The 12,915-nt window shown below is 43.8% G+C and overlaps 1 protein-coding gene across 1 annotated transcript in view; it reads left to right on the top strand.

Annotated features, from left to right (window-relative positions):
• The first annotated feature begins 4,585 nt into the window (after positions 1–4,585).
• TMEM255A (transmembrane protein 255A) overlaps positions 4,586–12,915 on the top strand; it is a 60,929-nt gene continuing 52,599 nt past the window's right edge. The window contains exons 1-2 of the mRNA XM_090264827.1: positions 4,586–4,643; positions 11,029–11,171. Coding sequence (XP_090120953.1) covers positions 4,586–4,643; positions 11,029–11,171 — 201 coding nt within the window. The remainder of the gene's footprint in view (positions 4,644–11,028; positions 11,172–12,915) is intronic.

Raw genomic sequence — 12,915 nt, forward strand, 5'->3', positions numbered from 1 at the left:
GGACTTATTTAAGAAAAGAGGATCAATACTATGAATATTAAAGTGACAAAAAACACAATTATCAACAACAGACCCTAAAATAAATTAAAATGAAAACAGACTAAGCTAACAACCAGAATAGGAACAAAATCATAGCTATGGGGATTATTTGGAGGGTTATAAGCTGGAAGGGGTGGGGGAGAAATGGGGAAAGTGTACAGGGATTAAGAAGCATAATTGGTAGTTACAAAATAGACAGGGGAATGTTAAAAATAATATAGGAAAGGGTGAAGCGAAAGCACTTATATGCACGACCCATGGACATGAACTAAGGGGAGTGGGATTGCTGGAGAGAATGGGGGTACTGGTCAGAGGGGAGCAAAGGAAAAAGAAATTGGGACAACTGTAACAGCATAATCAATAAAATACACTTTAAAAAACAAAACAAAAATTAAAATGTAATCAAAACTTTCGTATTGGTATGGGAAAACACTTATAATACAGTGTTTGGTAACTGAAGCAGGTTGCAGAACAGGGAGAACACAAGAAAGCAAAGACAAGTACCAGTTTTGTTTCCTGATGCTGTGGTGATTTTCCTGGCACCCAAAGAAAATGACCAACTGACAATGAGAACCAGTCAATCTTTCTGGCTGAAATCACACCATCAACCATGGTTCTGCTCAGTGAATATTCAGCTGTTTGTGATGTGGGCACTAGATACCAGGCATTAACCTAAGGTAGTCAAATGAGCACAATCCCAACCTCAATTAGGGTGTTTTTAGACTCTTTGAGATACTCCTTTATTCTGAAGCTTCCTTTATATCCTTGGTCAATTCAAATCTGGGAGCTGCAAGGTGGGTATTGATAATTAGGGTGGAGAGAGAATGACTGGCATGTGCGTGGGCATGTGTGTGTATACTTGTGTGGCCACCATTTCAAATATGTATGTACATGTATGTATCCATGTAGACATGATCCCTCTGACCCACAGTCCAGAATTGCAAATCAGGAAGGTACTATGGTAATTTAAGTAGTCAATTGATCATCAAAATAAGGAAGTTATCGAGTGCTATGGCTATTCCCAGGGTTAATGTCTTAGCAACAGAGCACCATCTGGCATTTTTCTAGTGATTTGAAGTCTTCTGGGGAACACTCTCAGCATTGATTTGAAGAAGACAAAGAGAAGCTGGCTGCATCCTCATTGGCAAATGTTTCCTCATGCTATAAAACAGTTTGCAACCTAGAACAACATTGTAAGCTTGATTAAGCTTGCAGTGAAAGGATTTATTTTAAGCCATTTTAATCGTTTCTTTTTTATCACAAACTAACCAAGTAGTTTTATAATAGCCTTTACTGGCACATGAAAGACCTGTTCTTTCATCTAGGTGGCTTGCCTATTGTCCAATTTTGCTATGAGTCTATTAATGTATCAAATCCACATGCGTTTTCAATAAAATCTGAATGGCGCTCATGAACAATTGCTCTGCTTTTTAATTGTCCAACTCATTCTGAGTTAAAATTAACTTCTTTTGGAGGAAAGAGGGTTTTTGTGTCTGGCTTCGTTGAAATGTGAGTGTATTTCCCCGAGTTCCCATTCTAGTCCCTCCCCTTCTCTCAGCTCCTCTGACTAAACAAGCACACAATCTCTGGGTAGAAGACTGCTACTACTCTTTGAGCTGCTGCAGCTGTTGCTATTGTCACCGCTACTGGTCTCAAAGTCATTTTTAACTTGACTGAGAGCCATCTGTGTTCTAAGTACCATAAGGTACCTCAAGAGACAGTCCAAATGAAATATACAGTGTGAAGTTCTTTTGAAAACCCACCTCCTCTAGCAATTTCTAAAATAACATTTAATCTTCACGCAGGATTCAGGAATAGAGATACTGCATAAAGCAAGGCTCACCCATATTAAGGGCACCTCACTAGTTTATGGCCTTGATTATAAAGGTCAAATTACATGTGCCCTCTGTGTCAATTGATGGGTAATATGCTTCTTTCTACAATGAAAAGGCCCCATTCTCTCCGTTGAAACCAACATGGTAACAAGTTTCTATTTGGCTTCTTTAGGGATCTCTAGCTGTATGGTTGCTATAGGGAAGCCAAAACCTCTAAAGAAGGTGTAAAACAGTCTTTCCCAGCCTGTATAAAACCTTCTTTCCTCTGAGGCTACTTTCACAGGAATAAAATCAGTTACAGTAGTCCCTCTCTATATCACGGTTCACTTATCACGGCCTCATTGTATTGCGAGATTTAAAAAATATATATTTATTTATCGCCAATTTTTCACTATATCGCGGGATTTTGCAGTACTGTATATGTATATTGTTAAAGTTACGTAGGTTTAAGAGTATAGAATAAATGTAAGGTTCCTACTTCGTGGAGGGGTCTAGAACGTAATACCCGTGATAAGTGAGGGAATACTGTAATTACAAAGTACTCCTGAGAAATTAGTGCTGATTGCCAGAGATTTTTACGTTAAATATATGAGATATTTAGAGTTGGGGGAAGAAGTGATAAGTAAACAGACCTGAAAGAAAACATGGCAAGAGTGTGAATACGGGATTTCTCTCTGCCTTTGTGGAGCGCATGGAGACTGACACAGGAGCCAAGCATTGCTTAAGACACACACTTTTACAACAGTGGCATCTTGTCTTTATCTATGACATGTACCACAGATTTCTAAACCACACCTATTGTGTAGGGCTGCTAATAATACCTGACACAGCATTCAGCCTGGTCCCTTGGGTGTGCCCAAGTTCTTCACAAAGGGATTCCTTTTTAACCTTCAGGGAGCATCTTTTCTTTCCTTGGAAGATGGGAACAGGAAAGGGATCTTGGTTTCATTTCTTGCAAAAGGAAACAAAACCTCACAGTAGACTAACAAACCAGAGCTAGGAAAAACCAAGTATTCTTTTTCATCAACTCTCAGAAAAGTTTTATATTTGGTTCTGAGGTGGATTTTTCTTTTTCTCTTTACAGGGTGGGGGTGGTGGTCATGGAGAAAGGTCTGCGGCAATCATCAGGGGAAGGTGATTGGAAGGACTCTGGCAATTGGAACCTGGGAGCTGTCACTAGGACAGAAGGAGGGGATGCCCTCAAACAGGTCAATTCCCTGGGGTGCACAGGGTTGAGTGTTCAGAAGGAGCTGGTGCCCACTGTTATCCCCTTGCTCACCTTCTACCTCCCTTGGCCACCAGGCAGACACTTGGGCACTCCAACGAGGCCTCATCCTGTTCTGTGGCTCTTTTGGATATATCAGAACCATCTTTCTGGGCCAACAACATAGTGCTTCCAGGCCAATATCCTAATGGGGTCTGGAAGGATGGTCTGGGGAAGAACTTGACTGTCCTCCAAGATCAAGGACGTTCCCAACTCATCCCAGTTTCCCTTAGCAATCCACAGTGGATCTCTCAGCCATGACTTTTTCACTCTTTCCAAAGCTACTTTGTTTTCATTCTCTTGCAGCTTTTGGGACTAATGAATTCCTTAGGTTTTTAGTATGGCATACAGAATATTTCTTTTCAGCTGCCCTAGTGGGAAGAGCACTGATCTGAGAGTCCAACAGATCTGGGTTCAAATCCCACCTCTGCTACTTACTAGCCAAGTGACTACAAGACATTTTCATCCCTTCTCTGAGACTCAGATTTCTACATCTGTAAAATGGGGTTCTTGATACCTCCTCTCTCTGCCTTGCATGGCTGCTAAGATGTGAAAATGAGATCTTTGACACAAAAGCTCCTTCAATAAAAGCACAAAGTGGGGTGCTGATGCAGAGTCTGATTTGTTTTAGCTGAATCTCCTTCTAGCTCTTAGGGTGCTGTTGGTTCTAGAATTCTCAGATCTGGTGAATAAGGCTGTGTTCCCTCTCTCCACCTCTGCATAATTTTATACTCTAGTCACATCCCTTCCCAGCCTTCATCTTTCTAGACTAAAGAGTCTGCGTTTGTTTAATCTATCTTCGTATGGCAGTCCCCTCCACCTTCCCCCATCCCCTTGATTACAGAGTGGCCCTTGTCTGGATAAACTCCAGCTTCATTATGTCATTCTGGAAGCACTAAGACCAAACCTGTACAAATGTGTGTGGGGTGTGTGTGTGTGTGTGTGTGTGTGTGTGTGTGACTCAGCTCTGAACCTCTGACTCTGCCCACTCCCCAAGTATAAATCCTAGAAGAGGATGCTTGCCTAAGACCCTCTGTCCAAACTGCACAGGACAGTTGCCCCCAGGTTGTAGCCTCCCCCTCTTCCTCTTCGCATCCCTGGCCTCAAGGGGCTAAAACGGCTCCCTGTCTGGATTGGGAGGCTGGGAAGTGGATAACTAGGGTGGGGGGGCGGGGGAGGGAGGGGGGTCTTGCGCAAGCGCATGTCGCTGCTCGACCGCCAGTGCTGCTGCCTCTCAAAGCAGAGGGAGGCAGAAGAGGAGGGAGGGGGAAGAGGGGAAGGGAGGAGGAGGAAGCACTTGGACTGTAGCTTGCAAACAGAGGCAGTCTCTCTCAGCCCTGGGAGAGACGCGAGCTGCTGCTGAGGAGTAAGATGCTCTGCAGGGCGCCCTGAGCCGTGGGGCGCTTGAAGCAGCTTCGTTGGCCGGGGCAACAGGGCAGCATTCACCATGCATCAGTCCCTGACTCAGCAGCGGTCCAGCGACATGTCCCTGCCCGATTCTATGGGTAAGTCTCGTCGCCCTTACTAGGGGCGGCGACAGCAATGGGTGAGTGCGCCTTGACCACCCAGAGAGCGGGAAGCGGAGCTAAGGTAGGGGTCAGAGAGTCCCAGCTTCTCGGTCCTGGACCAGAGCTCCAAGGAAGCAGCCCAGCGGGGGGCGGGGGCAATGCGCTGAGATTGGAACGCCCAGCTTGCATTCCCTGCAGAGTGCGGGACTGAGCGTGTTTGTGTGCATGTGTCCACAGTCTTGCAGCCAGTGGTAAATCCCAGCTGTCTGGGAATCAAAACACTTCCCTGCAACCTGCGCCTTCGCTTTCCATTCGGACTCTTTGCAAAGTCCCCGTCACTTCTAAGACCTTAAGACTAACGATAACTAGAAGAAGCAGGATCCTCGCCCCCTCCCAACTCTGTCGAAACTTCCCTGAAATTCAGAGCTGAGGTGTGTGTGTGGGGGGGGTTGACTTGCACCTCGTTGATTTGGGGGTTTGCGCAACACTGGGGGATGGGCAGGTGGGGAAAGAAAGAGGACTGGTGGAAGAGGAATTCCTGAAGAATCACTCAAGACAACCCAGTCCTGTCATCCGAAGTGGAAGATCGACATTCCTTGAATATGATTCTTATTCTGTTTCAAATACAAGAAATGTGATGTGCGTGAGTGTGGAAAGGTTGGGGGCGGGGGGAGGACAAGTGAGAGCGAGAGCCCGCGCATCTTCTCAAGTAGCGCTTTCCCTCTTTGAGTGGAACAGAGGGGGAGGGGAACACACTAGCCTGATTTGGTTCAACACCTTTCCTCATCAAAACTGGAGGACAGCTACTTCCAGGCACCAACTTGGCTGCCCCTCGAAGCTATTTTGGTAGTTACAAAATACAAACCCAGTCCTCCTCAACTGTTAGGCACCTTCCCAAGCTCTGATTTCACTGGGCGGAGAAATTAATTTGCACCCCAGGAGAGCGGGAGGGGATTGTCAAACCATGATCCCACCTAATATTAAAATTCGCCTCGGATACACTTTAACGAAATCGAATTCTCACTTTTCAACATACTTTGCATTCTTCAAAATCCCTCTGTCCTCACTCCCTGCCATCCAGTCTACTCGGGTCTTCTCCGAAGAATTTGCGGGAACATCTCGAGGGGAGGGGCGAGGAGAGGGTTGCATCCGCTCTGTGAGCTCCCTATTGCTGGCAAAGACTTGGTTTCAACAGAATTCATTCACCGGAGGGGCCCCATAAAGTATAGTCTCTTAGATGGTAGAGAGGAGAAATCCGTATTTATATTGGTTTTGCATATTCAGTATAAGGATTTGCTCTTTTTTTTTTTAAAGGCATAGTTATTTGCAACAATGTACAAATGAGGCCAAGGACTCGAGTCCAAATCAGAACCCAGCAGTACCAGACTCCTCCCAGGTCTCTCTCCCTAACACGCACACGCACATACACGCACATACACGCACACACAATGCACTCCTTGCCTCGGCCAGCTGTGGCGCTAACGCAGCCCTGGCGCCCAGACGCCAGGCAGCCGCGCGGGAGGGCTGAGGGGGGATGAGTGAGAGGGTTCTGCAGCACGGTACCTGCAGCCACCCAACCGCCTGCAAAGCAGGACCTCCGCGCCGGGCCATTGTCTTCGGGGGAGTGGGCAGGTTAGTAGTCCAGAGCGCAAAACGTTGCTACTTGTTACATTGCTCTGTGGGTTGGGGAAAAAAATGAAGAGATTCTTTCCTGGGCTCCCAGGGGCCCTCAGCCAATCTTGCTTTTCCTGAAAGGTCTTCGCAACAAGAAACCGAGTGGGCTTCGTCCAGACACTGAGGGGAAAGAATCATGAATCTCTTAAGGACTCAGGAGTCAGCTCTTTGGAAAGTCCGCAGACCCAGGGCGAGAGCAAATTCCTGAGTGGAGTGGTAACCCTGGGTTTCCATATTTTGGACAAGGGAGTCTCCCAGGAGTTCCCTGGCGCTGGTCCCATGCAGCCCAGGTCTGAATCAGCCTCTAGGCTACTTAGGAGCTACTCCCACTTAACTCAGCTCTGGCAACACCACCTCCCTTTGCATGGGGGAATAGAAGGGGGCGTGGGTGGGTTAGTGTTTTAGCTTCCAAGGCAGCATTTCTGAGGGGATTTCCCCTACAAGCGAGACACAACCACAGCCAAAATAATAGAAGTTAAAACACACAGATGCACTGAACCAAGGTGCCTGTGCTCTATGGTTATTGGCTGCCTGGGGATGAATGGTTAGTCCAAAGCTTGGATCAGAGCAGGCGCCTGGTAATAGAAAGATGCTAATTTGACTCTAGCATCCCTTCCATCTTCTGCTGGTACCCCCTTCTCCCTTTTAGCAACACCGCCCCCAGGCGCTAAGGTACCTCTACTACAGCAGAGCACTCCTTTCCTTCCAAGTAACACATTTGTAATTTACTGGTGGTCAAAGATTTGCCAAACTGAGGGGAATTTCAGTGCCTTTAAGGAAATGTTTGGGAGATTGGCAGAGCCTTGAGGCTCTTCTGTGGTCAGCTATTTGTTTCCATTGATGCTCAAGGCTGGGACTTCCTGGGACCCTCCCTGTGTGGCAAAGCTGACTAAGGTAAGCAAATCTTAATCAGTTCAAAAGATCAGCCTCAAGAATTAGTTGGTCATCAACAACAGAGGGCACAAGTCAGGATGCTGGGAGCCCATCTTCGCTGTACTCAGATTACACACCCTATATTCAAAAGAGTAATCAAGAACATGTACAAAATAAAACACAAGTGAGCAGAGACAATCATCCTACCTGCTAATAACCCACATCTTGGTTCCCATCAGATACATAATCCTAAAGCTGGTGGACATCAGATAGATTGTGGGTCAGATCTACAATTACAATTATGATTGTAGCAGTTATAATTAATATACTTATTGACTAAAGTACCTAGGAACATAGAGGCATGAAATAATGAGTGATTCCAGTATAATGAGCTTGGTCAAGAAAAATTTGGAAGAGGAAGTGAGTTTTGAGCAGGTTTCAAAGGAAGGGAAGGACCAAGATTCAGAGAGAGTAGTGCAGGAGTGTGGGGTGGGGGACTGGACTATGACAGGCTTGGGGTGGAGAAACCCAGAGGAAGGAGAAGCTGGCTGTCTTTGGAAGGGTGGAGACAGCACTTCTAAAGCTGAGCATCCTGGTCTTCATGAAACTCGGGTGAAGGAGGGGCACTGGAGAGAGGAAGGGCTGCAGTAGTTCTGCAAGGAGGCTGCTGGGGGCAGGCAATGCCAGTGACAGGATTTCGGACTCTCCCACTGCTGTTGGTTGCAGGGGTAGTTGTTGAAACAGAAATATGCTGGGCACTTAGTAGACAGGCTAGTGAGAGACAATGGGGTTGTGACACTAGTTGGTGAGAAAACTCAGTTCTGGGGAGCCCTCAGGTGTACTCTATTATAAAAAATCAATTCCATGAACGTAGTTCATATTTATTCGCACAATACCCCCTCATGGCCTTTTTTTTCTTTTTATTAGAAAGGAAGCAGTTATGAGATGTTGTCTCTTGTTTGTTCGACAAGTGTTGACTGCTCACTAGGTATCAAACATTGTAATAGGCACTGTTTTCAAGTAATTGCTGCTGTGTTTAAATGTCTGAGGTTTTTGGTATGTTCACTTACTAAACAAAATTGGAATCAGATACTTCTGTGTTTACGGGAACATCTAAGGCAGATCCCAAATTGTACCCTAATAAGAACAGGACTCTACTTCTTTCCAAAATAAAATAACCACCAGGAAAACGTCCTAAGCAGACACAGAGTTGCCTTTTAGGAGCCTGGGCCACACCTTTAGAGAATAAATGTGTCTTGCTCTAAGTAGATGTGACTTTTATGTCAAATTGACATTAAAGATATATGAAGGGTGATTGTTCACTTTTCAAAAGGATTCCCCTGCAGCATTCCTTAAAATGATCTACTTCCCAAGTGCAACTAGAAATAATTTTATTTTACACAAGTATGGTCTTTATAGTGTAAAATAAGGGGTGACATAAGGGAGAAGGAGGGGACAGAAAATAGATATTCAACCTAGTGATAGAAGAGTTTTCTTGGGAACTTTACCCAAAGCAAATCTATCTAGAGGCAAGGCCCTGGTGGAGCTTTAGGATCTTTGCCTGGATTTCTCAGCTGACTGGATTTTCAATTCAGGTTCTAAAGCAGGGGGGAAAATAGATTTTCAAATGACACCATGTGGTTTGCTGAGTCACTTTTCTGACCTGGCTCCTGTGCTTTTAAGAATTAGGGTGATATTTGCAAAGGAGACCCAAGAGCTGTGAATAGGATCAAAAGCCAGTTGGTGGGAAAGGAACAGGCTAATGATACCAAAAAATCAGAAAGACTATGCTCACATACACTCCCCCAATTAAGTCTCTAAAGTTACATGTGAGGTATTGAGACACTTTCACATGTCACAAAGATACCCTTGGTGTATCCAGATGTTCCCTTACTCTATTTTGCCAATTTAGGGCAGAGATGGTATGAGTGACAATGGAGAAAGGCAGACAGGAATGGGAGGTGATGTTGGTAAGTTTCGGTTAAAACCCCACTGTGGAACCAACTCACAGGTTCACTGAGACATATCTATTATAAAATAGACTTGGGGACCGTGATTTAAAGATTAATTTAGGGCCCCTCTAAATCAAGACGAAGGATAACAAACCGTTAAGGTGAACAGATGAAATAAATCATGCTTTCCTCATCCCCACCACTTGCAGTCCCACTTCTCCCAGGCTGGCAGGCTCACTCATCCTGTTTACCACCTGTCGGCTTGTCATCTGCATCCCAAATAGCCCTGTCACACGAAGAGCCTTGATGTCACAGATGTCTCTAGTGGTCCTTCCTGTTTTCCTGTGTAGGTCCCACTGGAGGGGAGCCTCATTTCACAACTCCCTTTACCTCCTCCCCAGGTGTGATAGGGCGCTTTAGCATGTGGGTGCCTATAACACTCATGTCACTTCTACATTTCAATGTAAAATATCCTATTAGAAATGACCCTGATGAGTCACGTCCCTCACTTTCCAGGCTGATGTCAGGGGAGACTGCCAGCTCCTCCCATCTCCCTTGGAGGGACTGCTCTGGAGAAGACAAGATAGATAATGGGGCTAACCAGATCAGCACAGTTGATGATTTTCTCTCCTATGGGAGGGTATGTCTGCTGAGGGCTTCGGGTTCAGCAACCACCCCTCCCTCTCACCACCACCAGGCATCCAGAGTCCTGCTGATTTTTCCCCTCCCTCCTTCCCTCTTCCACTTTTTTCAGCCCCTCCCTCCCTCCCAGTGGTGCAGTCTGGGCAGCTTCAATCGGCAGCTGCTTCCTGAGGCTGCAGTGAGGCCTCCATAAATGACCGGGTCCAATGAACAGACCCAAGTGGCCTTCTTAGGCCCATAAATGATAGTCAAGCCACTAGGTGGGTGACCTCACCAGAAGGCTTCCCACTGCTTCATCCTCCTCACTAAAGAACTAGACTTTCATAGGGTAACTCATCCCTGGTAGTTCCTGTTAAGAGCCCCCTCCCCACTCCAGAGAAATGCATGCAGATTAGGGAGCACTGTTTGATTCCTTTAAAAAAATTAAACTGAAAAGCGAGTCTAGATATCATTTTTCTATCTCACTTAAGCCTGTTATCAAAAAAATATTGGTTTGCGCTATCATGTCTGATAAGCACTGAGTGGGAGAATGGGTTCCTCATCATTTATATTTATGTCACCCTCACATAAGCTTATATGTGTATCAGTTATAATCGTCCCCATCTACCTCCCCCGATACATATCTCTGTGGACTAATGGCCTCCAAACACTTACTTTATTACACACATTTGTTATATAACAAATCTTGTCAACACACCATTTTAAAGTTTATACATGAGGTGGCAAATGTCAGAAATAAATGAAAAAAAAAATCCCAGTTCCTAGCTAGGTTCTGATATTTACACTGAAAATGAAATTTTATATCTCCAGCTTCTGAAAAAACTTTCCTTAGTTACACATTGGCTTTAAAATATTTTCATTTAATACTTCCACATGTACATTTCCCATTTATCATATGTCTTATAATTTAGCCTAAAAAACACTCTACTAAGTGGGTGTGACACATCTTTTACAGAATGTTGAAAGCCCAAAAAATTGTTGTTTTGTTTTTATGTAACTGGTAAGATTCCTTCTGTTGTTCATTTTCAAACTGGAAGTATATAATTTTATAGTGAATGTAGCTCTTGACTACTGCCAAAAAAATCAAAGTGCCATTTCTTCCCCATAATTCCACTCCCCAGAGATAAACCCAGTTACCAGTCAAATAGAAAAAGAAAACCTTCCTAGTGATTTGTTTTTTCTTTTAGTCCATCCCTTCCCCAGCTGAAATGAGCAATTTCAGTTTCTCTGTATACTTTCAGGAGCCTTCAATCGGAGGAAACGAAACTCCATCTATGTCACCGTGACTTTGCTTATTGTGTCCGTGTTAATTCTCACAGTGGGCCTTGCTGCAACCACCAGGACCCAGAATGTGACCGTTGGAGGTTATTACCCGGGAGTTATTGTAAGTATAAAAGGCATAGGTGGGTCTCAGTAGGTTGCTGACTACAGACATTTGGATTCTATTCTGATGGTTTTCTATTCGATTTGGGTTTCTACTGTTTGCTTAGTTTTCCTTCTTTATATATCTTTATATTTATATACAAGGACAATTCTGGGCCCATTAAGAAGAGCACTGAACTAAGAATCTCCATTCCTTACTAATAGTGTGATCCTGAGCAAGTCATCTCCCTCTTTAGCACCTAGGTTTGGAGATGTTATTAAGTAGCACTGTTAACCTTAGGATAATGTCCTTTCCTCCCTGGCCTTCTGCTTTCCAATATATAGTAGAAGTCTCCTGACATTGCCTTAAATCTGAGGACCCTGGCATCTTGACACTCTGTGACCAATAGCACTGATCTCCAAAGTGATCCTTCACTCCTATCAGGAAACATGTGGAATATTTACTCCTAAAATATCTATATTTATTCATTTATAAATTATGTACATGTTTATAAAACATACAAGTTGGAAATTTAAAAATTAGATAAAAGTGAAATCAACAATTATTTTAATTCTTCATATTAACACTATCTAAATTTCAAAGAATGATATGCACATCACATGAAGTCTGTCATTAAAGATAGTGACTATAAATCCTTATTTCAAAAAGCCCATTAAGTAATTTTGAATATTTTTGGCTAACTTCTTATCAGATCTAATTAGATTGCCATTAGTATCTTTGTTTTTTAATGTCAATCTTACCATGTGGCTGTCAAAAAGCTTACCCTGAGAGTTAGAAATATCATCTTGACCATTTTCTTGTTGCTGGTTTGTGCTTAATCATTAGGATCATCTTCAATTTGTGGTTTCTCAGCAGGAGTCTTTCCAAATTACTTGTCCATTTTGTTGGGACTAACTTAGTTAAAATTAGATAAGACAATCTGGGCACACATACAATGCCCCACCATCGACCCTTTGCTGCTTGGAACTTGCTCTCCTCCAACAGGATAGCTCACCTTGTGGTCTGACATTCACACCGAGGGAGGGTGCCAGTGACAGTCAGTTTATCGAATATTTGTAATGCTTAATTCCTTTCTTATTATTTTAGATAAACATAAATAGGAAATGAGAGTTCAAATAGTTTCTTCCCTTACTTCAGTGGATTGTCTTACTCAACCCCAGAGTGCATGCAATCCACTTTGAAAACCTCATTTTATATCAAATCATTACATTGGACAATTCAAGTATACACCATTTTATTTATCAGTTATACCTCAGTAAAGCCAGGGGGAAAGAAGACAATAGAAAAGAAAAGGAATGGAAAGGAAAGAAAAGAAAAACAAACAAAAACCTCATTTGGATCTACACACACTGCTGTTAAACCCCAAAACCTAACTCTAGAAGTTGGATCATATTTTTAATATCAAATGACTTCCTAATTGTAATTGCTAGTGAACAGGAAGGAATTTTAGGATGATTCATTAAAAAATATATTTTAGGATAGCAAAAAGGTTGAGCATCTTTTTGTTATTGTTTTGTTTTCTTTCTTTCTTTTTTTCTCTTCTTTTTTTCTTTTGAGAGGTGGGGATGAGAGAGAGAAGAACCAGAGGAAAAGGGATTAAAGACGGATGCCTTTGGCAAGCCAGCAGTGGCCAAACCTGACGCCTGTTGCCTAGGTCACCAATTCCATAGTCAGTCCCCTCAAGAGCCCTGGCAAAGCTGGGGTCTGACATGGGCTGGACTCCCGTGAGCTGAAGGCTGCCTGG

Source organism: Furipterus horrens, unplaced genomic scaffold (assembly GCF_987537825.1).
Source record: "Furipterus horrens unplaced genomic scaffold, mFurHor1.1.pri manual_scaffold_17, whole genome shotgun sequence".
Taxonomy (NCBI): Eukaryota; Metazoa; Chordata; class Mammalia; order Chiroptera; family Furipteridae; genus Furipterus; species Furipterus horrens.